Source organism: Myotis daubentonii, chromosome 4 (genome assembly GCF_963259705.1).
Source record: "Myotis daubentonii chromosome 4, mMyoDau2.1, whole genome shotgun sequence".
NCBI classification, from domain to species: Eukaryota; Metazoa; Chordata; class Mammalia; order Chiroptera; family Vespertilionidae; genus Myotis; species Myotis daubentonii.
This window is the reverse complement of record NC_081843.1, coordinates 14,733,226-14,760,448: the sequence shown is the minus strand read 5'-3', so window position 1 is coordinate 14,760,448 and position 27,223 is coordinate 14,733,226. Positions and strand designations below refer to the sequence as shown.

The window sequence follows — 27,223 nt, the reverse complement described above, 5'->3', positions numbered from 1 at the left end:
AGAGAGGAAAGGAGAGGGAGAGAGATATAGAAACATCAGCAATGAGAGGGGCTGCCTCCTGCATGCCCCACACTGGGGATCGAGCCCGCAACCCAGGCCTGTGCCCTTGACCAGAATCGAACCTGGGACCCTTCAGTCCACAGGCCAACACTCTATCCACTGAGCCAAACCAGCTAGGGCTGATTTAATATTTTAAACTATCTCTCCTGTTAATTCATGTGAGGCTGCAAATATGCTGGAAGGGCTTTTCTTTCCTTGCTGCCTGCCAGACTTCCCTGATGGTGATCTTGTGCCCACTGGCCCAGTATCCCAGCAGCCCAGCTAACTGAGGTCGTGAACTGGCCTAGGCTTAAATTGACACCCTCCACCTGCCTGGTAGAATTAAAGTCTTCCCCTTATTGTTAGCTTGTGGTTCTTTATTATACATTGAGTTCTTAAGTAACGGGACCTGTAAGTTAGAAGAGGCTTTCTATTGGGCTCCATTGTTTTCCATGTAGTTCTGTCTTGCAGCAGAGCCTCATTAGAGATCCTTTTCAGAAATCTCCTTGGTTTTTTCTCTTTGCTTCAAGCTTTGTTTTTGTTTGTTTGTTTTTTTAATATATTTTTATTGATTTCAGAGAGAAAGGAAGAGGGAGAGAGAGAGAGAAACATCCATGATGAGAGAGAGTCATGGATCGGCTGCCTCCTGCAAGTCCCCCACTGGGGATCAAGCCCACAACTCGGGCATGTGCCCTTGACCGGAATTGAACCTGGGACCTTTCAGTTCATAGGCCAACGCTCTATCCACTGAGCCAAACAAGGCTAGGGCTTGTTTGTTTATTTTTAAGTGCCTCTGAGACTGAAGTACTGTTCTTTTCCTTGTAGAGGACACGGCCCTTTTTTGTTGTTAATATTCATCTTAGTTGTTTTCAAAATCCACATGATGCTGCATCAGTTTGCTTGGGGCTCATTCCTTGGTGATGGGGTCTCAGCAAGGCAAGCCCAGTGGGCGCTGGGGTGTGGGCATTGGTCTGGTTGGGTCAGGCCAGGCCAGGAACACTCAGTGGGAGAACATGGTTCCAGCAGCTTGGCCACTGCTTGAACATGCACTAGGTCCCAAAAGGAGCCGAAAAAGCATGTGGGTGCGCTCACTTACGTGCTGAAATTGTCACTGTTTGATATAACAGTTGTCTGACATGTTTTCAAATATAAAATATTTTGTTTCTACAGTAGAACCTTGGATCAGGAATTTTAGTAAAATCAGAACATCAAGCAGTAACTGTTAGCTTAAACCAGAAGAGATAGCCTGCAGACATTAAAACAACCTCTGTTAAACTCTTAGAAATCAAAGAGAACTATATTTTGCTAATTATGTGTATTAAATCAAAACCTGCATTTGCACTAGCTGGTTTGGCTCAGTGGATAGAGCGTTGGCCTGCGGACCAAAGGGTCCCAGGTTTGATTCCAGTCAAGGGCACATGCCCGGGTTGCAGGCTTGATCCCCAGTAGGGGGTGTGCAGGAGGCAGCCGATCAATGATTCTCTCTGTTCATTGATGTTTATATCTCTCTCTCCCTCTCCCTCCCTCTGAAATATATATATATTTTTAAACACACACCTGTATTTGAAGCTTTCTCTTCTAAATTCCTGCCATGTTTGAATAAAAGTGCTTTATTACTATGGTAGAAACACCAGTTGAGATTTTTTTAAAATTTTTATTTATTGAGTTTTAGAAAGAAACATGGATTTGTTATTTCACTTATTTATGCATTCGTTGCTTGATTCTTATATGTGCCCTGAGTAGGGATTGAACCAGCAGCCTTGGGTATGGGGATAGCACTCTAACCAACTGTGCCACCAGTTAAGATGAGATATTCTTAAACCAAGTCCAACTTGAGTCTTTAGAGATTTATGGTCTAAGTGGTTCAGTGGATTCTGAACACTGACTGGGGGCCCAGCTTATGGAGGTAACGTGAACACCAGGCTTCATCCTCAGGTTCACTCCCAGCAGGCTCTGTCCTTCTGGAGGGGTTTTGTGTCTTGGTCCTGCTTTGTTTAAAGTAACGAGGATTTGTGTGATGGGCTCAGCTCTGCAGCCCTGTCTCCCTCTACCTTTCCTTGGTTGTGTGAAGGCTTCCAAGTGAGAGGGGACAGCAGGTGATATTTCTGGCCTCTGGTCCAAACACAGATGTAAGTTCTATAAAGCAACAGTGCTTGTGTGCTCAGTCACGTTTGGAGTTTCCTCATGTTACTGAGTTTGGATCTGTGAAGGGAGAGGCTTGGTTAAAGCAAAGTTCACAAATGCCATTGGGAGGTTTGTTTTGAAGGGAGGAGTTTGGAGAATTTCTGTCTCTGACTCATGTGAGTGCTCATTCTTGTTTTCTTCTTTTGTAGGCACCAGTTTGTAGAAAATAATTTAATACTAAAAATGGGTCCAGTAGATAAGCGAAAGGTAAGTCAGACCCCCACTGCTCCTTCCTGTGCATCTGTGTCTCCCTCCTGGTTCTTTTGTTGTTGTTGTTAATTCTCACCTACGGATATTTTTCCCATTGATTTTTTTTTTTTCCTGAGTGAGTGGAAGGGAAGGAAAAGAGAATGGGAGAGAGAACGATGTGAGAGAGACACATCAATTGTCTGCCTCCTGCATGCACCCTGACCAGGGCTGGGGATTGAACCCGTGACCTTCAGGGTGAGGGCCAACTTGCTAACCACAGAGCAACCGCAGCCAGGGCTCCCTCCTGGTTCTTGCTCAGGAGCGTGCCTTCCTCTCAGGTCCCTGTGGTAACTTGTCGCACGTAACATCTTTCCTTCTTAGAGATCATCTCTAGATTTGATAGCTAAGGGAGATTTCAGCTATTCAGCTGTAGCAAAACAGAAGTAGAGCCTCTCTCATTTCTTCTCAGAAGCCAGGGTTCTGGTGTCTCCACAAGGCTAGGTCCACTGATAAAGTTTCTGTCCCAGTGAGGAGGTTCTGCTTGACATCACCACAGTCTAATACTTCATTAGAATTCTGTTTTTTTAACTTTAAAAAGAATTTTTTTTTATTGATTTGAAAGAAGAGAGAAATACCAATGATGAGAGGGAATCATTGATTGGCTGCCTCCTGTACATTTCCTACTGGGGATAGAGCCTACAATCCAGGCATGTGCCCTGACCAGGAATCGAACTGTAACCTCCTGGTTCATAGGTCAATGCTCAACCACTGACCCACAGCGGCCGGGCCTAGAATTGTTTGGGAAAATTGTTATTTATTATGTTTTATTATTTATTTTATCTTATTATGGATTAATTTTATCAAAACATATCAGACTCCATAAATCTGCTGACCCAAGCCCTTCTAAGCTTGGGCTTGTGAAACCCATTTCTGACCCACCCTGGGGCATCCTCAGTGGATGAGAACCTCCATGAAGGCGGGTTCTCGGGCAGAGCTCTGTGCCTCAGAATGGAGCAGAAGGCACAAGAAGCAGCGGTGCTGACCATTGATTGTGGGGCGTCCAAGTTTGCTCAGCAATGGGGACCTGAGCTGGTGGGCTGGCCTGCACGTGGCAGCCAAAGTCAGGGCACCTAAAATGGGGGTGAAGACATCCAGATCGCCAAAACCAAGCAGTAAGCGCTTCCAGTGATGGCGAACCTATGACACGCGTGTCAGAAGTGACACATGAACTCATTTTTTTGATTGATTTTTCTTTATTAAATGGCATTTAAATATATAAAATAAATATCAAAAATATAAATCTTTGTTTTACTATGGTTGCAAATATCAAAAAATTTCTATATGTGACAGGCACCAGAGTTAAGTTAGGGTTTTTCAAAATGCTGACACACCGAGCTCAAAAGATTCGCCATCACTGCTCTAATCCAAGGGTGGGTCCACATGGGGGATGAGGTGTGCACGCTCCCTTTGTCCCAGGTGAGTGGATAGGTGGCTGGCAGTGGTTTTTGTGCACTGAGCTACTCTGACAGTCCAGCCTCTGAGGCAGCAGTAAGCACTGTCATCACCCACTTCTGAGCCTTAACAAGCGGGGTCCTTTTTTTTTGTCAGGGTTTATTTGCACGACGACGACAGTTATTACTTACAGAAGGGCCGCACTTATATTATGTGGATCCTGTCAACAAAGTCCTGAAAGGTGAAATTCCATGGTCACAAGAACTCCGACCAGAGGCCAAGAATTTTAAAACCTTCTTTGTCCACACAGTAAGTTTGTCTCTATAGATTCTCCTCTGCAAGGCAATTGGAGGCCTTTGTACTTCCATGTGAAGCATCCAAATACTGTAGCCCAAGGAAGGAACTGGAGTCCAGGCACTTGTCTCCCCCTTTCCCACGTCTCAGGGCCCCACATTCCTGGCTCAGTCCTGAGCTGAGCTGGGAGACACCTGTGCTTGTTTTTTTACTTTGGGGGTGACCTGAGGGATCTGTAAGTCATCACCTGCATATTTAATATCTGCACGTATGTGGAAGGAAGAAATCCACACGTTCATGTGCTTCCAGAGGCACCTGCAGTGGCTGCAGTAGGACGGCAGCCTCCCTCCCTCCCTCCCTCCCTTCCTTTTAATATATTTTTATTTCCAAGAGGAAGGGAGACGGGGAGAGAGATAGAAACATCAGTGATGAGAGAGAATCATCAATTGGCTGCCTACCTGCACACCCCCAGTCGGGGGATCAAGCCCACAACCTGGGCATGTGCCCTGACTGGGAATTGAACTGTGACCTCCTGGTTCATAGGCGGGCGCTCAAACACTAAGCCACACTGGCCAGGTGATGGTTTCTTTCTATGATTTCTTCCCAACAAGTTGAGGTGCTGGTCTTGGGGAGACTCGGTTCTTTGAGAACATTAAATGGTTTCTTTCTCTGCAGCCAAACAGGACGTATTACCTGATGGACCCGAGCGGGAATGCTCACAAATGGTGCAAAAAGATTCAGGAGGTGTGGAGGCACAGATACCAGAGTCACCCAGACACCACCGTGCAGTGACAGCCCGCAGCCCTGCCCTCGCTGCCAGGACATGCGCCCCAGCGCAGCTCATGGCTATCCGGGACGCTTCCAGACCACCTCCCAGCCATCTCAAGGGGAATGTAGACAGTGGAACCTTGCAGCTTTTTTATTTAAAAGAAAAGAAGAAAAAAATACCCAACAACACAAAGAACAAAACCAATAATGAACAGGAATTCAGGGTCGCTTTGCTTGCTCTCTGTGCTCTATGGAGGCCTCCCGAGCTGTCCTTGTTGCCAGCACCCAGTGCTGTGCACATCTACCTGATTCCCACCTGGACCAGTGGACCAGTGTCACCAGCTCTCCACCGTGCACCCCGGTCACCTGCTGGTCTTGCTGTGGCCTAGGGGACAGGGTGTATCTCTGGGCTCTTTCTGCCCCCTAGACTATCGTGTTACTCTTCACCAGGGAGTTGTGTGTGCTCTGCAGGGGGCGGCCTCTGATCTCCATGGGGTGGGAGGGTTCTTGGCTTTTGTCTGTGTGCTCTTTTCCTCATGTCCCTAGATCATGGCCCATCCCCTGTGCTGCGGGCCCTTGCTTTCCTCCTGGAGTAGCTCTGGCTACAGGATTTCTGTCTGCAAGTGCTCCACATGTTGTGACTGCCAGGTAGGCTCCCAGTGGTAAGAAGTGGAACAGGCTGTTGGGTGAAATACAAGCCACTGCCTGCAAGGTTCCAATCCATCATCCCATGGAACGGTGTTGCCCTCCGGGGCTGGAACCCATGCACACGGCTGCAGGGAGCACAGTCAGCAGTGGGCCCGGTTAGCCCCAGCTGCACCAGCAGACGGCTCTGCCGGCCTCATGAGACCAGGGCAGCAAGGCAGACAGGGCCTGGTGGTCTCCACGTGTAGGAGTGAGATCTGATGAGCCTTTCTGAGAGTTTGTTAAAGGCTGAAGTGTGCAGGACTCCCCCAGACCAGTTACTTAGGAGCCAGGAGACTCCTCACAAATTGGACGGTACTCAGTCATCTGGGTGGTGGGAGGAGTGCAGGCTCCCGGCCAGCACACGCACCCTTTTCATGTTGTGATTGAATATGCTCACAGCCTAAAGTTCTTACATCCCAACAGTGAGAATCTAATGCCTTCTCATGGTGCCAGGTGATCTGGTCTCCATCAAGTGGACTTTGCCTGGGAAAAAAAGAGTTAACTTGCCTGGCACTTGAACCCTGCTCTCCTTCCATTTCAGGTTCCCTCCTTTCAATGCTTAGAGGCAGCTCCTACTCTACTGTGACCTACACATGGTCCAGATCCTGCTAGTTCTTTGATTTTCTTTGCTGCTGCTCCCCAGACAGTGGGTCTTGGCTGTTCCTCTCCCTACCCAGGTGTCCCTGGAGGGCAGTCCTCTGTTCCAGGGGGAGAGGAGCAGGCCCTGCAGGCTGCTCCCAGGGGATGAACACCTTTCCTTTTCCTTTAGACTTTCACCAAGGCACTAGCAAAAGGCTCACACAGGAAAGCCCCTCACCACTGCCCTGTCTCCTGTCTCAAACACACCATTCATCACCCTCTGTGACCAGTGGTCCCGATGGGGAGGAGAGCCGCCTTCCTCACAGTGAGTGATAGGAGTGGCTGTTCTTAAACTGGGCAGGAGCATGGATGTGGGGGTTCACTGTGCTGGGCAGGGAGAGGGCTGAGCAGAGGTCGTAGCCAGGTTTGCTGGTGGTTTCTGTTCGGGCCTGTCCTCTGCTCTGTGAAATCTGAGAAAAGGACAGACAGCTCACCTCTGTCTGGGGCAGGGGCAGGGGCGGGGGTGCCCTTAGCGCAAACTCCCTCTATGCTCCTCTTTCCTCACTTTTGAAAGGCCTGTGTTCATCTGCTTTTCAAAAAGTGAGTCTGACTTGCCCCTTTCGAGAATTTCACTTCAGGCTTCCTCCCATATTGACATTTTACTCTTCTCAGAAACCCTGCCTGTGTGTGTGCTGGTAGAAGGGTGAGGAACCAGTTTCTGTGCAGCATCACCTCAAGTGTCTGGTTACAGGGAAATGAGCGCGGCTGGTACTTGTGTTTAATAAGGGCACTCAGCCGGCTGCTCACGAGACAAGTCCTCCCATGCATTCTGCCTTCTGGATAGCGCCACTACCTCCTGGGCTTAACCAACAAGCTCCATCTTAACCTCTGAAACCAGGAAATGAGGGGTTCAGGGTTGAGCTCAAAGTTGACAGAGCTGCAGTGACTGCCCTCGGCCGAGCCAGTGTAAGCTGAGCCCTTCTCTGTAAGCCAACTTTCTCTGTTCACTCAGAGGCCTCTTTTTTTTTTTTTTTTTTTTTAAGGCCCATGTGTAATCTTCTCTTACCCATACTTCCGCCAGCTTTAATTTTATCTAATTTATCCTTACAGCGATCGTCTTGGCATCAGGTGCCTTACATTCTGAGATGTGGACAAGGGTCTGTGTATATACACAGACATACCTGGAAATATGAATGTGGATTTATCCAAAGTGAGAAAGAAAGTGCCCTGTTGTTTAATAGATCCAGGAGCCATGTGTCTTAGAGTCAGCAAAGACAAGTCAAACCAGGTACCACCAACTGCAGACAGTCCCTCCCATGCAGCCTCCCGCACGGAGGGGAGGGCAGCTAGGAGGCCTGTGCTCTCCACTGTGCCTTGTTGGTCTCTGGGAACTGGAGGAGACTGGGTTTGCACAGGATGTTTCCTCCCCTCTTTCTGTGGACCTGACCAGGGCCATGGGCAGTGGGCAGCCCCCTGTGGAGTGCAAAGCCCCGCCAATGATTGGCACCATTGACTGCCTGCTATTCTGAACCTAACAGCTCGTGACAGACTTGCTTTTGAAAAAATGGCTCTTGTGGTCATGCCAAAGCTGGCGAGAACTACACCTACTCCAGCCCTCTTGGCCCAGCCTGAAGGGATTGCAGGAGATGGCCCCATGGCGCACACACATACCAACCCGAACCCAGGGCAGGGGGCCCTGGGTGACTCCGAATTTTCTTAAAACATTTGTTTTCTTAAAAAAAAGGGGGGGGGGCAGAAAAGACCACTGTAAACATTTTGGTGTATAACCTGTCCTCCCTCCCCCCCAAATTTGTTTGCTTTTTTCATCTAAACTGGGAACATAAAAGACATGCTCTTTATTATTGGTTTTTAGTGTGAGAGGAAGGGAGAGAAACTTCAGGTGAGAAAGAAACATACATCAGTTGCCTCCTGTACACCCCCCAACTGGGGATTGAATCTGAAACCTTTATATGTGCCCTGACCAAGAACTGAACCCTCGACCCTTTGGTTCACAGGACGATGCTCCAACCAACTGAGCCACACCGGCCACGGCCAATATATACTGTTGTGCATCGAGCTTTTTTCACTTTTATTTTATCTTAAGCATTTCCCCATGTCATGAATAATGATTCCGAAGCATTGTTTTTAATGATTGTAGAGTTGAATGGCTATAAATCTTATAATTTATTTCCCTGTTATAAAACATTTAGGTGGTTTCTAGTTTTTCACTATTTAAATAATGCTGTGATGACTGTCTTTCTAAATCTTTGATTTTTTACTCTGATCCCTTCTACCCCCATTCCCACAAGTAGTATTTTTGAGTAAAAGTTTGTTTCAAAGGTGGTATTAATTTATTTCTGTCTGACCTGTTGCTCAGATGCTCAGAGTTCTAGAACAGGACCTGCTTAGTTGTTTCCTTCAGATTTTGAAGAAATGAATGAATTTCTGGTAAATTGTATTGAAACTCTTATTCAAACAGTGTTTGAATAAGATTGCTCTTTTTCTTTTTTAATGCTAAAAATGATGTCATTACTGCAGTATTTTTGTGACAGATTTTTCCAAAAGTCAATTTCCTCGTCTTCATTGAAAGAACCTGGTATGCTGGCATGTTAGTTACTTCCCCCGCTGCTGCCATGGCTTTCACGTGCTTGGTGATGTTTTCAGAGTCTTGTACTTTGTGTCCACAGTGGTACTGAACTTGCAGCTGCACAGTCGGGAGATAGAAAGTGCTGACCTGATCTTGCCACATGCTTAGTGGGTGATCTGTAATTAAGTTTATAGACTCGGAGTATGCTGGGCCGATTGGAATCAGTGAAAAAACGAAAGCTCTACTTGGAAAAAAACCACAGACACAGTTGTGTTTTACAGAAGTGTGTGTGCCCCCCTCCCATCTCCCACCTCCAGCTCTTCACATCCTGGGACTCTGTCAGAGGGTCGTGGTTCAGTAGCACATGGCCAGGCTTTTTCATGGTAGAAAGTGAGTATCCTGGCTAAGGACTTCCCTCTCCTCACCCACAGTGTTGCAGGTTGTCTAGTTGTCTTCACGTCCCGACCACCTCAATTTGGTTTTATACTTAATTTCTCCACTTTACTTTGGGGTCCATTGGTTCTGAAGGGAAACAGGCATGAGAAATTTTTCTAGGTACCATGCTCAGTGCCACATGACTCCGCCAAAGACTGTGGCTGAATTGCACAGAATTAGGTCTCCCGCCCTCCTCTGAATCTTCAAACCCCCCTCCCTTGGCCAGTCTAGACGGAGGATGCAGTCGCCAGGAGTTTGGAGATGGTATTGTTCGTGGAGATGTTGCCATACATGCTTTTCCCTATTCTTTCTTTTCATATCCAAACCTAACCTGAGCGGATGGTGAGTCAAGTGGGTGTGGCCCTGCCTCTTGGGCAGCCCACCGGGCAAGGGCTGTAAGCCAGGGCAGGAGTCACTGCCTGAGCCTCAGGGGCACAGGCTGCTGGCAGGGTTGTAATCCGGCTGCCTGTGGAGAGCTGGTCTGGGGAGGAAGCTGTTCCAGCAAAGAGCAGTTTTCTCTCCGGCTCAGACAGCTGTGGTGTGCCACTGAACAAGCCTTCGTACCCCTGAACTTTCCCCGTAAGTCCTTTCTTCAATACGAGGAAACGCCAGACATTATGTACAGAGACCTATGTACAAAAGGCAAACCTTTTTAAGCTGTGTAATCCACCCTAGTCTAACCTGTCTAGCTGAGGACCGTGGGTAGGGTTCATTTTGCAGGGGACAAGCCTCTATCACCATCATAGGTTTGATTGGACGTCGGCATAATTTACTTCCGTGGTATTTAGAGCTGCTGTACCTGTTCCTTGACACAAAATCGGACGAGTCAATAGTCTGTTAGTTGTCTTTCAGGTTGGTGGCAGTCACTTAGAACATGTGTGATATTCTCTACCTGGTCTGTAGCTGTAACTGTGATGTACAGGCAAAGCAAAAATTAAAAAAAAAAAAAAACTTATGAAAAACAAATAATGCAATGATATTAGGATATACACTTTTGTATTTTTATTCTTATATAAGATTATTTGCTGGCTATTGTTGGCCTCTAATTCAGTCTGTGTTATTTAAAATCTAATATATGAATTATTTGGATTGAATTCATGTTTGAGGCCAGGTTGTTATATGTATTGATGTACAGCCTTGAATGTGAATAATTATTGTAAACTATATTTTACAACTTTTTCTCTGGCTTTATTATATAAATTTTCTATTTGGTCGATGATTTAATCATATCATAATTTAATGAATCTTTTTTTCCCCAAAATATTTGTGCTTTAGATGTAGTTGCTGGATGATGAATTTTACACATATGCGAGGTAGTCTTGTAATAAAAAAGCATGAAGAGTGTAGACACTCGCTGCATAGCTTTTCCTTTGGCCGGGGATCTGGAGTGGGCGTGACCTGGATTTGGGCCAGAGCAGTTGTCAGAGCACAGCACACGCTGGACTGAGGCCGGTGAGCTCATCTTGAGCCTGAAGCCAATGGATCGCAGGCTGCATGCACATGGCAGGGGGTGGGCATGGGGAGAGGCACAGCCTCCCACTTCTCCGGACTTGCACCGCAAGTGAGGCGGGGCTGGCACTGAATGTGCTGGACAGCTCGGACGACCTTAGTAAAGGCCAACGCTTCTGGTGCGAGGTAGCAAGGCTTGCGGGAATCACGGCAAAGGATCTTAGCGAGCTGCTTCCCCTGCTGTGTCCCAGGACTGGGTGCCTGGCCCAGCGTCTGACTCAACCTGCTCAGCATTTACTTCCTCGGCATCTGGCATACGCTGTCCCGGGATCCAAGCTCTTACCTGTACCTTATGTGCCAGGCCAACCTCAACCTGGACTCCGGAGAGGTGAGCATGGCCCCAACTCCCCTTGTCCCCCGCTCCACTCACTACCCCAAACTCCCTGCCCTGGGCCTGGGAAAGAGGTTGGCACTCTGGCGCACTGCTTTCCAGGACCCTCAGCTGCTCCCCCTCACATCTCTTTCTAGCCCTCACTGTTCTACAGGGGAGGTTTTCCTCGCTAGACTCTGTGGCCCCTGGTGTGTCGGCACCTTCTCTTCTCCGTCCCAGTGCGCTTCCTGGGTTTGGAATCGGAGAACCCTGGCGTCCTTCGCTTTTCACATTCCAGACGTTTGACTTGATGCTGGCAAGGGGCAGGTGACGCGGTCACTCGTCTTCCCTTCCCAGTGACTTGCGTTTAGAGAATTGGTGCTTTATTGTGTCCAGCCACAACACGCACCCCGTTTAGCATTCTAAGACGGTGATGTCCGTAGAGTGCTATTTCAGAGGGAATGTTGTTCATCCTAAGGGGTGGGTTAGGGATTCATGGAAGGGCCAGGTGGGAAGTCTTTCTCAGACTGCCTTCGAACTATCCTAGTTCTCCCAGTGCCCTAGCAAAAGGATAGGAATTTCCAGGCTGGTTTGCAGCTTGTCTTTTGTATAATATAATGTTCACACTGTTGTTCCAGATGGGAATAGAAAGTGAGTTATCTTGTTGATGACCTTTACGAGGCTGTGGTTAAGGCAGAGTATCTCGGAACTGTGCAAGCTGCATAGGATTGAAACTCAGAAAAGGCTGTTGGAAAACAGTTATTACCTATATTCATCCTCGGGAATTCACGAGCCTTCCTCTTACTTTCCTGGGTCTTGCGGTTGGGCCTGTGCAGTAGCACTTGGCTTCATTCCTTGCCAGCCCAGCACTTGCCAGGCATAAGGCTTCCGAAAAACTTCACATCCTTCACGTTTGAGAGGCATGCCAGAGACCATCCTCAGGGTGGCATGACCTATGATCAGGAAACCAGAACTCTTGAGTTACTGCAAAACCACCACTCGTGGATAAAATCGGAGTTTGAGATGCCAGTCCTCTGGTCCTCTCCCTCCCCACCTTCCAGCCCGCGCCCCCACTCCTCAGATACTTCCTTTGCTCATTTGAGCAAGTTCTCTGAGAGAACTGACCTCCCAGAAAATGACAGTCATCTGCAGGATAGAAATAGGCTTTCGTGAGCTATGATTTTCCTTTTATAGTGTGGGTGTATGTTTTACTGTTTTGTTTTTATTTTTAAACAGTGGGTCTTAGTGGTCATTCACCAGCATCTCTACTCCAGCGTTCCTGTTTCGTATATTGAGTCAGATTTTAAATTGCTCTTGTCCTTCGAGTTGTTTTGAGGCCACGGATGTCTATTCAACACTGAAACAACCGATTCTGAGCCAGTTAACTATAGCTTGCACAGTTAGGTCCATTCGTCCCTTTGACTATTTCAAGACTACTTTAAAAATTCATGCTTTACTGTAATAGTTCTCTGGGGGAGGGTAATTAATCTATCAGAATATGTCTATGTTGTTGCTTTTCCAGTTATCATCCACTTAGCCATATTGGTTTTCTAAAATGTAAAACAAATTTATAACATGAAAGTAATGTAGCAGTTACAGTTTCTGTCTCATAAAATAGTTGATAGTAAATAAGGGTTAATTTTAGTCACAGATAATGTGAATTTGTCAGAGTAATGCTAATTCACATTAGTCATAGTAGTGGGATTTTTTTAATTCAAATGAGAAAATGTGTAAGATCCTTGGTCTCTTAGTTTTTTTCTCCTTGGTTTTGAAGAAAGAATGTCCCAGAGCCCTGGCCAGGGGTGGTTCAGTTGGTTGGAGTGTCATCCTGTACACGGAAAGGTCTCGGGTTTGATTCCTGGTCAAGACACATACTAGTTGTGATGGGTATGTACCCTGATAGATGTTTCTCTCTCTCTCTTTCTAAAGTCAATAAAACATATCCTAGAGTAAGGATTTTTTAAAATTACAACAAAAATGTCCCAGAGAGTCACTAAACCCTGAGAGAGGAATCTGAGGATTCGGGAAATGGGGAGGATTACGGAGTTGGGCCCTGGACTAGTGTTTATTGAGCACCTGGGCTTGCAGAAGGTGGTGCTTGGATAGGGGCTGGGTGGGGAGATCTAGGGGAGGAGTTCCAAGGGTTTGGAGGTCACTGGGAGAGTGCCTGTGGCCTGCTGTTGAGGGAAGAATGTCTGGTGGAGAGCTCAGTCAGTGAAGCCATGTGGGAGAGTTGGAGTTACAGGACATTTTCAGAGTGCTTTTTTAGGAGTGGGCAGGCGGGTTGCTAGGGGAGGTGGGGAGCTGGGCTACGACTGGTCCCCCTTCCCCTAAGTCTTCACATTCCCTCTCTCAGGACTGAGCTTGAGTGGGACCCAGTGCCCACCATCCCCTACCTTCTTGTCTCCAGTTCTGACTCTGGGCCCATGGCCACCATGGGTTCTCTTTATGGACAGTGTAAGTGTGAATTCTCTTCCTCCTGGGGCTTCCTCCATGGGGCTGTCTGTCCTGGGTCACTGTTCTCTTCCAGGTTCCCTTAGGGGCTGGCCGGGTGTAAGACTCCTTCCCGGAAGTGCTTCGTAAATACTTGCTGTGATTCACTTTGGCTGTGTCTCTGTATTCCAGATACCTGGCCCATAGGTATTAATGAACAGGTTAGACCTTGTTTAGAGCTGAATCAGCCGTTTCAGTGTGGAGATACCTTGGGAGTTTAAGGGCAACAGGAAATACGACTCCTTGTTGATGGGTAAACCACTCAGATGAAGGAAGATTTGAGGGGCTTTGGTCTCTGCGGCTGAGCCCGTCGGGAGAAAGCTGTGGGTTGCCCATTTGCTTTGGTCCTGACAGGGCCGCTGTCCTGGCTTTGGGGTTGCAGATTCTGTGGCGGCAGATGGGTCTTTGAGGGGAGGGGCCGTCATGGTGCTTCTGACTTGCCCTTTTCAGTTCTTTGCTTGGGCTCACTCCAGGTGTACTTGGTGTTGGCAAGAGTCAGGATTGGAAAGATAGTGAAAGGAATTTTAAAGACGGGGTAAGTGACGGGGCTGTGGGTGGAAATACGATATTTTAAGCCACTTGGCAAGAGAAGTGGGGATTATTCTGAGTGGAAATGGTAGATTGTTTAGTGTAACTAGATCAGAGGGGAAGGGCGAACTGGCCGAATTCTTACGCGTGTCTCCCGTCCTGATGAGAGCTGTGCGCCGGCCTGTCAGAGGCCACGAGTGGGTGTCCTGAGACACTGGTGCGTGTCAGTTCACACTTCGCTGGAGGATGGGGCTCTGGGTCCGTTCTTAGCCCTGACCACGCCTCGAGGTCGGCTCAGGACCTGAGGGAATGGGCCCCGTGTCCTGGGAGCGGCCCTCCTCCCCTAGTATAGCAGGTGCTTGCTCCCAGAGGAGTGGTCACCTCTTCACAAGGTGCCCAACCAGAAGGCTCCTCCGACCTGAGCCAGCCCCAGAGTCAGTGCTGGAAAGTCCTAAAAAGGAGTGAGAAGAGCTTGCTTCAGGGCACCGGCCCCCAGGCCATCGGCTGTCCCACCCTCAGTCATCTGGGGGTAGCGGGAGGAAGTGGTGTCGGCCGCACAGCAGTTCCTCTTTCTGCCCCTTGAACATGGATCCTTCTGTTCCTCTCCTCCAGCAGCAGTGACTGGTGTTAGTTTAAGCAGCGGTCAGAACACTGACTTTGCCAGTAGACTTGTAGGGGAACAGAGATGCCTCCCTGTGGCCAGGTTGTCAGTGGCTGCTTTCACCTGTGAGCGGTGCGCCTGGCTCCTTTCCAGGGACTCTCCAGGTCAGCAGTCACTGGGCCAGCAGTCCTCCAAGTCCTCTAAAGGAGCTGGTTGCTTGGCACCAGGGGGCGTCTGTGTGGCCTGGGTGCCAGCAGGCCTCTGAGCACCAGTGCTCTCACCGGGTCTTAATTGCCATCTGTCCCCACACTACAGAGCACCCAGAACATTCCAGTCTAGAATTGGTGGGATGTGGGCATTGGGTGGGATGGAGCAACCCGGCTGGTACTCTGGCCCTGACCGACTCCGCCCACAACTTAATTGGCTGTGTGGCTCGGGCAGGTTAATGTGCCTCTCTGTCATGGCGGCCTTGTGAGCATTAAGGAAGACGATGACTGGAGCACCTGCCCTGCCCAGTGCTTGGAGCTGGGTTACTGCAGTCCGTAGAGTCGGCTCTTAATAGTCTTTATCTTACTTCTGTTCTTTTAGAAAGAATGTTCCAAAATGCTTTCGTCTCCCCCTCATGATGTCTTTTGTCAATGTCTCTTACACAGCCTCACTGGCTTACCCAGCCTCGTGGTTCCAGCTCCCACCTCAGCCACACACCCGGTCTCCCCTGCTTCCTGGCTCCTCTTCCTGCTGTCCACTCGGAGCCCCTGGCTGGTTTTAGGACAGGTCCTGGAAGGCAGTCCCTGCTGCCTGCACAGGAGCCTATGCCTGGGGGAGGGGCACCGGTTCCTGGGCAGTCACGGAGGTTTCTTGCAAGAAACTGGAGAACACCGCTCCCGAGTTCACCTGCCCTGGTGGTGTGTGTTGGGAGAGGCTCAAGGCATCCGGGTGGCATCTAAGTGGGGGGGCCCCCACTGTCTCTCCCACACTTGTGTTCTGGTGGGCGCTGGTTTCCTCAGCATTGGGCCTCCAGGATCTTGGCCTGCTTTGGAAGTGAGTTCAGGTGTGCGGGGATGGTTCTGGAAGGATGAGCTGGGCCAGCCACTCATTGCCAATAGATAGGCTGAGGTATCTCAAAACAGATAAGGGGCGCTGAGTCCCAGGCAGTCCTAGTTAGTTGTTTAAAAAAATCTTCCAAAAAAATTTTTTTTAAATATATTTTATTGATTTTTTACAGAGGAAGGGCGAGGGATAGAGTTAGAAACATCGATGAGAGAGAAACATCGATCAGAGGCCTCCTGCACACCTCCCACTGGGGATGTGCCCGCAACCAAGGTACATGCCCTTGACCGGAATCGAACCTGGGACCTTTCAGTCCTCAGGCTGACGTTCTGTCCACTGAGCCAAACCGGTCAGGGCCAAAAATTTTTTTTATTGTGCGAAGTACCAAAAGCCACTTACAAGCCCAAAAGTATAAGAATTAAATAGAACACATAATTTTTATACAGTTTTCTATACAAAAGTTTAGGAGGGGGTTAGGGAGCAGAGGAGTCACAGGCCTGCCCGTCAGCCCCAGAGCGAAGGAAGGGTGGACTCTGCACTGGATCCGCCAGCAGGGCCGAGCGCAGGAAGAGAGCAGAGGCCACCTGGGAGCCAGCAGGGCGGTGGCCGTGGAGACAGCTGGTGGTGAGGGCTCAGGTGCCTCGAGAGAGCAGTGGGCCAGGTATGAACCCCTGGCTGGTGTCCTGTCTGCAGTGTCCTGCCTCCTACCTCCAAGTGGCTGGTGCCCAGGGGGACTGGAGACTCTGGCCCTGAGGAGGCCCATTCCCAGGCTGGCAGAGCCCCCACAGACTGTTTGCAGCCAGGGCCCCTGGGTTCTTATAACTGGTGCCTGCCCCAGGGGGGTCATGATTCCCACCTGTTTCCATCTCTAGTTGATTTTTTAAAATATTTTTTTTATTGATTTCAGAGAGGAAGGAAGAGGGAGAGAGAGCTAGAAACATCAATGATGAGAGAGAATCATTGATTGGCTGCCTCCTGCATGCCCCCTACTGGAGATTAAGCCCGAAACCCAGGCATGTGCCCTTAATCAGAATTGAACCTGGGACCCTTTAGTCCTCAGGCCAACCCTCTGTTCACTGAGCCAAACCAGCAAGGGCATGATTTTGTTTTTAAAATACATTTTTAATTGATTTCATGGAGGAGAGGAGGGGCGAGAGAGAGAAACATCAGTGATGAGAGAGAATCTTTGATCGGTTGCCTCCTGCACACCCCCTACTAGGTATCGAGCCTACAACCTGGGCATGTGCCCTTGACTGGAATCAACCCGGGACCCTTCAGTCCGCAGGCCGACGCTCTGTCCACTGAGCCAAACCAGCTAGGGCTCTAGTTGATTTTCTAATGCCAGCAGTTATATGTTAAACACCCACACTCATGGTCACATGATATTTGCAGGGGATTTACATGCAGAAGCTCTGTACCTGAGATGTCTCTCGGGAGGGAAGTACCTGATAAAACTGGACAGATGGGTGTCTTCTTGCCTTGTGACGTAAATGTTCATAGCAGCTGTGACCTGGGCAGGTGGCAGGTCCACCATGGCTTTCTGCTCACGACTGTCCTCCGCCCTCGGGTGATGGTCTCTAAATGGGTCGGGACCTGCTGAACTGAATGGGCCCTGTGAACCATCTCCATATTCCTGGAGCTTGGTGGCACTCCCTCCGATAATCTGAGGCACAGTTGTTCCAGGAGCCTCCTCAGGAGGCTCACTGGTAGGGGTGTTTGCTTCTGGGGAGCCTCATTTGAGTCGTGTGTGTCATCCTAAATTCAAAGCTACACTGAACAGTGTCTGCCTGCAGCTGGGGAGGCAACCTGGGGGTCAGGGTCCTGATGTCTGAGGGTTTCGTTTCCAGGGTAGGTGTCCAGGGGCAGTACTGAGGGTCGGAATGACCTGGAGCCCTGACATATGCACCCTCGTCTCTACGTGGAGCCCTGTTTTTCCTTTATCCCCCGAGTGTGCCGGAGGGTTTCCGATCTCGGTGCACACAGGGCACTGTGGGGCCTCCTGTAGGGAAAACGAAGTCAGAACCAGCTGACACTCGTGCACGTTGCGGCCCGTGGGCTGTGCGAGGCCCCATCCCTGCCGTGTGCACCGGGTGCCTGGGACAAGCGTCTGGTCTCTGGGCCTCCGTTTCCGCATTTGTCGTTGGTGAGGTCTGCCGCTTCTTCCTGGTCAAGGATGTGAGAAACTAAAAAACAAAGCAGAAGGGAGGGCATAGGTGAAGGTTTATGTGCAAATTCGAAATAGATAAAAACTGTGCTTCTGATTAGGTTGGTTGCAAATGTTTGTGCACAGAAAATCCTATGCTTTTGCATTTAGATTTCAGTGGGAGAAATTTGACAGAGAGAATATATCTTGCATTTAACTCAGGACACTCAGCCCTCTTACTTTCAGGTCTCCAGTGGCCATCCCTTTTCTGTTGCAACAAAGTAGTGGTCGTGTCCGTTTGTGGAAATCCGGAAGTGATCGAAAGGAGCCAAGTGCAACAGCTCTATAAAGGAGCTGGAGTGTGACATGTCAACAGAGATATTTTCTGTGGAGAATCTTGTGTGAGAGCCTGTCATTTTCTACATTTGTTCCTGGCCATTTTCAAGACCTGGTGTCGGAGTGGCAGCCCTTAGGGACAAGCAGCATCCAATTTATCCACGGTGCGTGGCTGGGCAGTGCATTCAATTCTGCATTTAAGGGCTGAGATTGACCGCTGGGCCTGCAGCATGGGCAGGGAGCACCTAGCTGTGTCTGTGGGTGGGCTGTTTGAGAGGCTGGGATGCCTTCCTGGTCCTCAGAACACTGCTGGGCAGCTGAGAGGAGTGGTGGCGCGGGGTTCCCAGTCAGGGTTGTCTTCACTGCCTCCCTCAGTTGAGGAACCCTAGGTCAGGGGTCTCCTGGGACAGCATGTGACTTGGGCTCTGCCCTGCCCTTGCCCTCCCTATTCTCTTGAGAAATGACAGCAGGCACCGTGTCTAGGCTTTGGCCAGGGCCTCATCTCTGTGTCCTGGCAGCCCCCGTGCTCAGGCCCCAGGGTCCCATGGCGCAGGCTCATGGATGTCGGCTTCAGACCTCCCCTGGAGACCAGCAGCGTGGCTGGATCACTTCTGGATTTCCACAAACACACCAGGAATTGGACACCACCACTACTTTGTTGCAGTGGAAAAGGGATGGCCACTGGAAACTAAGAGGGTTCGGTGTCCTGATCTAAATGCGGGATATAGTCTTTCTGTCAAATTTCTCCCATTGAAATCTAAATACAAAAGCATAGGATTTTCTGTGCACAAACATTTGGCCCCCCCTGGGAGTGGGATTCAGGGATTCAGCCATCCTGGCATCAATGAGCCACCTAGTGTGGAGTGCAGTTGTAAGAACACAGCTCTCATACGGTACTGCCTGTCCTGTCCTAACCCTGCCACCTGGGACCTGTTTCCTAATGAAACTCATCCAATTAAAAGGAGTCCACAGGAAGAAATTGGCCAGAGTTCTGATGTGACTCCACGATGGAGACTGCTTTTGAATTTCCTTACGTGCTGCTCATCAGCGACAAAGCTGGACAGGCTGGCTTGTAACTGGTGGGTGGTGTCGCCCAGTGGTCGGCAAACTCATTAGTCAACAGAGCCAAATATCAACAGTACGACGGTTGAAGTTTCTTTTGAGAGCCAAATTTTTTAAACTTAAACTATATAGGTAGGTACATTGTTAGTAACTTAATTAGGGTACTCCTAAGCTGGCCTTTGCTAAAAACGTCCTCAATCTGAGGGGTCGACCTCAGCGAACGTACCCCCACTTCTTCTAACGCCACTTCTTCAAAATAGACTCGCCCAGGCCGAAAACCGACTTCTGCGCATGGGCCACGAAGTTTCAATCGCACTCTACGTGCGCACCCGCACATGGTATTTTGTGCAAGAGCCACAGTCAAGGGGCCAAAGAGCCGCATGTGGCTCGCGAGCCGCGGTTTGCCGACCACTGGTGTACCCTGTCCTGAAAGCTGCTTGCTTTTCAACGTCTCAGGGTTTCCCTGGTGAACCCGCAGTTCTGGGCTCTGGTGGGTGGGCCTGGAGGCAAGTCTGGGTCATGGGCTCTGTGACTTCCCTTCTGGAAGGATGTGGTGGGGCCACGTGCTAGGACCATTGGGGGGCAGTGTGAAGGCGGCCGCTGGGCTGAGTGTCCTGCCCTCAGAGCCCAGTGATGCCTGGGCAGACCTGGAGCTCAGAGTCATGCCACGTGGGAGAAACACAGTATGAGGGTCCCTTCTTTTTTTTTTTTCTTTTTTTAAAATATGTTTTATTGATTTTCTACAGAGAGGAAGGGAGAGGGATAGAAAGCTAGAAACATCGATGAGAAACACCGATCAGCTGCCTCCTGCACGCCCCCGACCGGGGATGTGCCTGCAACCAAGGTACATGCCCTTGACCAGAATCGAACCCGGGACCCTTGAGTCCACAGGCCGACGCTCTATCCACTGAGCCAAACCGGTTCTGGCGAGGGTCCCTTCTAAAGCCCACTCTGGTGTTGCGTGTCCTGGTGGAGGTCAGCCCAGCAGCAGGTACATCTGGGGTGAACGGCAGGTTCTGGGTACCCAGAGAGCTGGAGTGTCTTCCGGGAGTCTGGAAGGGTACCTGACTCGAATGTCAGGGTTCTGTTGTGCATATGAACACCTGGCCCCTGGGCACCTCTCTCTAGAGTGCTCTCGGCCCGAACTTTCTAAATCAGTGTGTTTGATCCAGTAGGTAAGGGTGGCCTCTGTGGGGATTTTGAGAAAACATTTTTGTATTTGAAATAGAACAAGGAGCCCTGGCCAGTGTGGTTCAATGATTAGAGCGTCAGCCCACGCATGGAAGGGTCTCAGGATCAATTCCCAGTCAAGGGCATGTACCTGGGTTGCAGGTTCAATTCCCAGCCTTGCCCGAGGTGTGTGTGGGAGGCACCCAATCAATGTCTCTCACATCAATGTTTCTCTGTCTCTTTTTCTCCTCTCTTCCCTCTGATCCACTCTCTCTAAAAATCAATGGGAAAAATATCCTCGGGTGAGGATTAAGGAAAAAAAAAATGGAACAAGGATTCAAGTGTAAAATTCACATGGATTTTTAAGGTAAGCCATGCAGAGCTCTGTTTTAAATGACTCAGAGTTGCTGAGCCTCAAAAAGAGGCATGTAGTATGTCCTTTGAGGCCTTCCCTACACGTGCCCTTCTCCAGATCATCCTCACATTTAGAGGCTCAGCACAAGCCCAACTCCCCACTCCTCTCCTTGGGCCCCCCAGGGGTGTCCTCTGCACCGAGCACCGCAGTCCCACCTGGCTCACCTGCTCCCGACTCTGTCCCATCCAGTGTCCCTCCAACCCTTTCAGGCCTGGGTCACCTTTGTGTGTCTCCTGCTGCTGAGCTCTGCTGGCGTCCAATAAACTTCCTTCCCTGCGAGACTGGTTCCCCCTGAGCCCAGGGTCCGATCTGGCTGAGGCCTCAGCCCTCACCCTGGGGGCTCTGAAGGTGGAGATGAGCCCCGCCCCCTCTGATCTTTCCTACTTGGCCTGACAGCTGTCTCTGAGGTAGCAGTGAGCTGATGAATAACTCCTGAGCCTGGTGAGTGCAAACGTCATGGTTCAGCTCTCTTCATCCAATGGTGAGGCAAACCCTCGATTCCATGTCACAGAAGTTCCGGCCATTGTTCCAGGCCACGGCCCCTTTAAAGAAAATGGTGATTATTTTCACCAGTAGGGAGGCGGCTAAAGCTGACCTGTGGGGTCCTTTGGCTTTACCTAAAGAACAATGGGGGTCCAGAGGGTTAGGAGGAAGGGGCAGGCCCGTGGGAGTGTGTGACCGGTGCTTCCTTAGATATAGGGGTGGGATCCAATGAGGAATCTGGGAAGTCTGTGCAGTTGGGGCAATGCCCTGGGGTCAAGATGTCGGACCAGGGGTGGCAGGAGCCTGGGCGGAGTCCCCAGGCCCGGGGAGCAAAGAGAACAGAAGTGGCTCTGGGCTTAGTGTGGCATAAGGCTGTGTTTGGGAAATAAGAAACTTACACCCATGACCTAAACAGAATAAAACAGCAGTATTAATGAGGCTTCGCAGTAAGAACGCCGGGCAGGACTGTGACTTTACATTGAGAAATACCGGACTGAGCAGAATGGGCACTCGGGAAGCTCGAGGAGGGAGAGAAAGTGGCCAAGAGAGCTGGAGGAAGCTGAGGTGGGAGTGGGCACACCTCTAATGAGGGTGAGAGGACTCAACTCCCTCAGTAGCCACATGCACATTCCACTCCCAAGAGGGTAAAACACCAACCTGGCAAAGATGCACTCATCTCAATGTCTCAGCACAACCCCTTGCCTCTGGGAAAGCAGTCCCGTCACTCCAGCAGCCACAGAGCTGAAGCCCAAGGACACATTGCCAGGCGCAAGCACTTGCTTTCTTTTTCAGTTCTGCCTGGACTCCTGGCTCAACACATCCAAGTCGGGGCTGCAACTCTGCTCGACATTGCTGTTTCCAAACGCCAGCCTATGACATTTCACTTCCCATAAGATTACACCCAATACTTTCTGATTTACATTCCTATGGATTTTTTTTCCTTTTTTTTTTTAAATTAATGAAACAAACTCAACGCAGAGCAGGGATTTGAAAAGCACAGCTAGGAGCTTTTTAGTTTGCCACGAAGAATGCCCTGATTATCCCACAATAAAACAAGCCACTGCAGAATGAGAATATATCCAGCCAGGAAACTGGACGTGAGGAAAAGCATCTGGACACATACAGCCTGGCCTGGAACAGCTGCCCCCATGGGGACTCACCTCTCTTGAAAAGAACCACCCTCCCCGTCCCCCGACAGCAGGTAAAAGGTATTAAGATTTAAACCTGTGTCTGTATTCTTAGCATTGTACCCTGTGGGTGGTTCTAGGATCGAGATCTTGTGTGTTCTTCATACTTTACAGAGTCTGTCACAAGATAAAGGTATGAGCCAAGGTTTTTCCCACCTGTAAACACAAATGCACTTGATGCTAAGTTTACCTTTACAAGATGCCTGGCAAGTTCACTCAGCCCAAAGCACAATTCCGATGAGGTTGAAAGGTGTTCCTAAGCCTCTCCTTTTAGGGACACATGCCACCTTACTACAAGTTAACATACACTAGTCAGTCACCTTACCTTTGTTGTTGGCAGCTGGCTGACACCATCAGCATGCTCTGCGAGTGCAGAATGCTCTGGGGCCTGAGTGGAGTCGTGCCTGCATTGGTTGGGGGGACCACAGTGCGAGGAGAGAACAGGGAGCGTGCAGAGATGCAGGAAGATGAGGAAGGTGGCCCTCTGGCCAGGAGAAGAAGCAAGGAGAGGATGCTGGCAGCACCCATGGTCCACAAGCACCATTCCTCTCCACCTCGAATTCCCAGGACTCCAAGAGTCACCCCAGGAACCTCTCTAGCCACCCTCGCCTGCTACACCCAGCTCAGCAGGCATATCTTGTTTTTGCCACAGTTATAGCATGTCCCACGATTCCATATCCTCAGCCCTGGGGAGTTCAGCGGGAGCTCTGAGACATTAACTTGCCCAGTGCAGACAACTCAGGCTGTGGAGTGACTTCTCTAAGGACACCTGACCCTTCAAAGCCACGGTTTTCCGGGTATTTCATTAAAAAAATATATGCACTCATTTTATTCATCAGAGTTCCTTAAAAGAGGTAAATCAACTATGCTATTAACCCAAATACTCAACAAACATGGCCACTGTGCCAGCCATGGTCCCACAACACAGCCTTAGGCAAACATGGTCCCTGCCCCTATGAGCTACATCTTAATGGGGTGACAAGCCCGACGTCATTTACAGAACTAGCTGGGTAAAGTTGTGAGGGTGGCTATGGCAGAGCTGGACAAGTGCTGGGGGAACAGAGCAGCCCCCTGGCTGCTGTGGTCCACAGCATGGGCTGGTGAGGGGCTTGGAGGGAGCGTTGAAGGGCTGTAGTACTGTTCAGAGGAGGGCGATGGAGGCTCAGATAGTTCAGGAGAGGGATACTCTCTCTAAAGTTCAAAAAATGAAATGTAGTAAGAGCTAATCACGCAAAACTTTAAAGCATTTTTTAAAGTTTTGCTTTCCTCTATGTTTCAGATTCAACGCAGCAGCCTTCATGAGCCAGAAGGAAAAACCAGTCATTTTGAAATCAACATCCAAGGGAGGATAGAAAGAACTCTGGAGTTTGGAAATGACAACAACAGATGATCACACACACACACACACACACACACACACACACACAAACACACACACACCCCTGCTTCTCCGTCACATGCTTTATGTGACATGGCAGCCTCCGCCAGCACCTCACGGCAGCTTTGATGATTTAAGGCAAATGCAGTGCTCTTGAGGTCACACTGCTCTTATCCACTTCATCAACAAAGGTTAAGCGAACACCTACTGTGTGCCGCACATTTCTCCTGGGCACTGGAGAGACAGCAAAGAGCAAAACTGAGCCCATGCGCTCAAGAAGCCCACATTTCAGTGGAATAGAAAGACCCCCCCAAAAATAGAAACCAGATAAAGGTTACAGTGTGTCATATGGTGATAATCACTGTGAGAAAAATACAGCAGGGAAGGGAGAGGGGAGAATTTGGATGGGATTGGTGTAAATGTACGTCAACAGAGAAGCACTCGCTGGGAAGGTGACATCTGAGGATGTGGGGAAAGCCCTAAGGACACCTGGGGAGAGCTTCCTCCACAGAGGACTAGCCAGTGCCAAGGTCCCAAGGCTGGAGCAGCTCTAGACTCACAGCAGGCCTATACCTCCAGACAAACCCCTGGGTGCCAGGCAGGGACCTCAGCAGCCCTGAAACACCCCTTCTGGGCACCTCTACCCACAGGAGTGGGAGCCTGAGAAACAGGGCTGCCCGTGAGGACCCAGCACCTCCTGTCTGATGACAGCCTAACCAAGGCTGTGCTGTCCAGCATCAGTCCAAGGCTGAGATGCTAGTCACTAGACCACCACCGCTGCCAAAGCACGCAGCAGTGTCCCCTGCGCACCACACTATGGGCACGATGACACAGGAACCAGTCACGAGCAGCCTTCCTCCGTCGTGGGACTCCTTCCTGCCTCCGCCACATGAGCCAGCCAAGCACCTCAGCGCAAGACCAGTCTCAGGGACTCTCCCAGATGGAGATGTTTACAGGGTAGACTCAGTGCTTCGTGCTATCTCTTCCCACAGGCATAACTCACTAGCATGGGTATGTTTAATAAATAGCTTTACTTCTGCAATTAAAGAAACGGGTGGTTGCAATATTACCTTGTAAAGCACGTAAGCATCAATTGTGAAATGGAAAGAAAAAGAAAAAAGCCCTCTTCCAGTATGAAAACTCCAAATGTTTATTTATACTATAGGTGTTATTCTAAAAGGCTAATTTTAAAAAGCATCTTGAGAAGGAACTGAGCTGCACAAACAGCATCTGACACCTCCAGGATCTGGAATACACTGCTGACCAGTGGTCATGGGTGGCAGTGAGGGCTCCTTGAGGCATCCCCATCCAGCCTGCCAGCCCACAGGTCCTGTGGGTGAGTCATTCCCTCCCAGCACACCTCTATTGGACTTCTGGTTCCTCAACAGCTTCTGAAATTTCAATCTCAGGAGAGAAAAAAAAATGTAACCCTCATCCAGGGATATGTTCAGAGGGAAGGAGGGAGAGAGGGAGGGAGGGAGGGAGGGAGGGAGAGAGGGAGAGAGGGAGAGAGGGAGAGAGGGAGAGAGGGAGAGAGGGAGAGAGGGAGAGGGAGGGAGAGAGACAGACAGATAAACACTTGGATAGGTGCCTTCCCATATGCAAGCTGATGGGGGATCGAACTTGCAACCTTTTGGTGTACAAAACGACGCTTCACCAACTGAACCACCTGGCCAGAAGTCTCTGGAAAAATTTAAAGCAACAAAACCCTAAGTGAGCCATTCATCTATCCCTGTCCTCCCTAATAAAATGGAGCTGGTCACAGAGACATTCTCAACTACACGGCCCTCTGCCTGGTCCTGCAGGCACCGAGTTACCATGAGAGTTATGATCACTGGCCTTTCTTACACACAGACATGCATGCATCCCACCCCAAATGCAAGCCCTTCTGGGCCATCTGTGGCTCTCCATGGCCACAGCCCTACATCAATGCCACGTCTTTCCCACCAGGAGTCTCCCACAGGCTGTGCCCCAGCCCCACTCTTCTCCCCTACTCCCCACTAACAGCACCACATCCATCTCCCTACTGTCCCTCAGATCGGACCCCTGCTGTGCTTCTCTCTCTTACTCCTATGTGCTCTCAGGACAAGCTTCTGTAACTTCACTGCCGCTGAGAATTGGGGGAGGTGTGCCAATGGCACAGTGCTATCAAGAACAAGGAAGGACGCCCGTTCTCGATGACCTTGGTTAGGAAGCATCAGCCATCGACATCGGCACCTTTGGAGTCTCTGGAAAAGTGGGCCTCACCATGTCCCACAACTCCACTCAAGGTAAACCTTCTACACCCTCTGAGTGTGTCATGGTGAACCTGTAAGTAGGACTGCCACCTGCTGTGCTCACTCCACCTCTTCAGAGCAGGCACAGGGGGCTTTGGAGACCATGACAACCACCCCTTCGCAAGGGCATCTCTGACAGGAAGACAAAGACAAGTTTCAAACCACTGACTTCCAAATGAACTTGAAGTAGAGTCGTATGTAAACTGGGCATTTTCTGTAGACTTCAATTTATTTCACACAATTTGTAAATAAGAACTTAAGAGTTTTAACTTCTTTGACTTTTTGAGTACTGGGTTCAGCAGTCTCCTCTTAGAAGTAGAAACTCTCAAGGGAAAATTACTTTGAGATCAAATTACATTTTCATAGCCACCGAAAACATTCCAAGGCACAATTTAATAATGGAATACCTTGCTTAGCCACTAAGAGAGTTTAGGAAAATACCAGCATCAAAATATCCAGTATCCAATATTCAAATCTGGTAAAGGTAGCAAACATTTTGGCTGACAAATAGATTGAAATGCAAATGAATTTGGGGCAAGGAAACAAATGACCCAAGGATATTTTTGGATTTCTTTTTCCCCATGCAATCAAGTCTCACAGTAGACACCTCGCCCCCTCCATAGCTGCAGACAACAGCTTCCATCACCCTTAAAAGATTAACTGCCAGGCAGATGGAAGCTGATTTTACAATACAGAACCATGTTTTTTAAATGGCACACCTCCCCTAATTCCCAGTGGCGATGAAGTTACAGAAGCTTGTCCTGAGAGCACATAGGAGGTAAGAGAGAGGAGAGAGGGCTGTGTTGCACTGGGCAGATGAGGAAGTGAGCCCTCAGTCAGCGCCAGGAAGCCAAGGACTTGAATTTGGGAGTAGAAGGTTGACTGATGTTTCTCAGATCCCCCTGCATCTTTATCTGTCTCTGTATCTTTCTCTCTTTAGGAAGGATAAAATGCAAATTCAGCAAGGACTTCATATGAAGACTGAGCTTGGGGATGTTGAAGCTAGACTCAGGGTCAGTGCAGTGAACAGTCTTTCATTCTGAGGAAGCCTTCAGATCTGCACAGGGA

The 27,223-nt window shown here is 49.5% G+C and overlaps 1 protein-coding gene and 1 long non-coding RNA gene across 2 annotated transcripts in view; both read left to right on the top strand.

Annotated features, from left to right (window-relative positions):
- Positions 1-10,560, top strand: part of PDPK1 (3-phosphoinositide dependent protein kinase 1) — a 96,055-nt gene extending 85,495 nt beyond the window's left edge. Inside the window, 3 exon segments of the mRNA XM_059692800.1 lie at positions 2,373-2,430; positions 4,021-4,173; positions 4,834-10,560. Of these exon segments, the coding sequence (XP_059548783.1) occupies positions 2,373-2,430; positions 4,021-4,173; positions 4,834-4,950 (328 nt within the window). The 3' untranslated portion in view covers positions 4,951-10,560.
- Positions 10,561-20,158: 9,598 nt separating this feature from the next.
- On the top strand, positions 20,159-25,325 carry LOC132232957 (uncharacterized). The gene is made up of 3 exons (XR_009452521.1): positions 20,159-22,522; positions 23,781-24,890; positions 25,045-25,325. It is a non-coding gene; the product is annotated as an uncharacterized LOC132232957 (long non-coding RNA).
- The last annotated feature ends 1,898 nt before the right edge of the window (positions 25,326-27,223 follow it).